This window comes from Plectropomus leopardus, unplaced genomic scaffold, assembly GCF_008729295.1.
Source record: "Plectropomus leopardus isolate mb unplaced genomic scaffold, YSFRI_Pleo_2.0 unplaced_scaffold23087, whole genome shotgun sequence".
NCBI classification, from domain to species: domain Eukaryota; kingdom Metazoa; phylum Chordata; class Actinopteri; order Perciformes; family Serranidae; genus Plectropomus; species Plectropomus leopardus.
The window spans coordinates 1-1,641 of record NW_024625033.1 but is presented as its reverse complement, the minus strand read 5'-3'; the positions used below and the strand labels follow the sequence as shown (position 1 = coordinate 1,641).

Here is a 1,641-nt window from a genome sequence, read left to right as displayed (position 1 = left end):
AAGACAACATAACATTACATTACAACAGAAATGGTCATAGAAATTAATAGTAAAAACAGTAATCAATAAAATAAATAAATAAAAATTAGCTTAAAACTAGACCAAAAAAACAAAGAACATAAGTTAAATAATCTTAGATGTAGTTTTTGGGGGGTTTGTGTGGTTGGGTTTTTTTGCAGACTTTGTATTTTTCAGATTTTAGTTTTGAATTTTCCCATTTGAATATTTTGTGTACTTGCCTAGTTCTTCTTTTTTTAGTTTAAACTGGGACGAGCCCATACTTTAATAATAATTAAATTCACAGCTTTGATCAGAGTGTGAAGCTCGCAGGTGTATTAGTGTTTGTGTGCTCAGGTTTGGTAGAGCCGCCTGGTCGTCACCACAGAGCTGTTGTACCTGCAGGAAAACAGAAACAAAAGAAAGAAAATTATCTCAAATATTCTTTTTTACGTGGCTGAATGCACCTTTATGTACTTATTTTCACCTGGAGAGGTGGGAGGAGTGATGAGCTGTCAGTCTGGTCTGACTGAGAGGAGCAGAGGAGGAGGAGGAGGAGGAGGAGGAGGAGGCGCGGTGAGAGGAGTCCTGACCCTGGCAGAGACGCTCTCGACCACAAAAACACAACGACTCCTGCAGAGGAGCCGCAGGGATCTCTGCCAGAGCGGCGTTCTGACACACAGGACATCGAAACCATAAACACTACTAACCCTGACCTCTGACCCCTGACCCGAACATAGAACTAACCTCAAAACCCTCCATCCTAAAATTTGATTATTAACCCCTTAGGGCCCACTTCGTGTGCACAAAATGCACTTTTCAAAATGAAGCTTTAAAAAATATTAGACATTAATATTATTTTCTGCTTTCACTGAGTTTTTTGTTTGTTTGTTTGTTTTACCAACATCTGTCCTAATCGTAAATATCAAATATTCATTTAACCCTTTATATGCAGGGTTTTTGTCATAATGCCACCATGTTTTTACATGAAAAAAAGTGACAGTGACTTGACTGAACATTGATTGTGACAAAACTATCCAAAAAAAAAAAAGAAAAATGAAAAATGAAAAATGAAAAATGAAAAGCATGGAAAAATATGCCAAACAGTCCCTAAGGGTTAAATTACTGGGACTTGCGTTTTGTCTTTAAAAGAAAGCTAAGTCACCTGAATGTGACTGAAATTTTAGCAGCACGAGTATTTACTTCCTCCAGGATCTGCTTTTTTTTGTGGTTTGAAATGCCTGATTTTATGGCATTTATTGAAAAAAAAAATGAATAAATGCAATGCATCCTGTGATATTTTTAGGCATTTTTTCTGTGTGTTTTTATGTAGAAAAAAATAAAATTACAAAGGATACACATTATGATATGATGCATTTTCAGAGCCAATTTTGGTATAAAATTACACAAATATCTTTTAAAAGTCATAGCTGCTCCAAGTTTTTCTTTGTCATGTTAGTCGGAGCCAGTCAGGAAGATTTAAGAAGAGAAACGAGCTGATGCTCCAGGTTTCAAAGGGTTAATAATACAGATATTGTGTTATAGATTGTTACCCTCTCCGGTGTCTACCTTCATCAGCAGCCTCTGGTTCTTCATGTCCTGTTTCCACGGCATCACATACAGTTTGGGGATCATGGGATGTCG

General features: G+C 36.7%; 1 protein-coding gene across 1 annotated transcript; it reads right to left on the bottom strand.

Annotated features, from left to right (window-relative positions):
* Nucleotides 1-350: 350 nt before the first annotated feature.
* On the bottom strand, nucleotides 351-1,638 carry LOC121966097 (testis-expressed protein 43-like; the record flags this gene model as incomplete). Its single annotated transcript, XM_042516198.1, has 3 exons — nucleotides 351-396; nucleotides 485-669; nucleotides 1,567-1,638. Coding segments are annotated over 3 exons (303 nt in total), but the record flags the coding sequence as incomplete, so codon positions are not given.
* Between the last annotated feature and the right edge of the window lie 3 nt (nucleotides 1,639-1,641).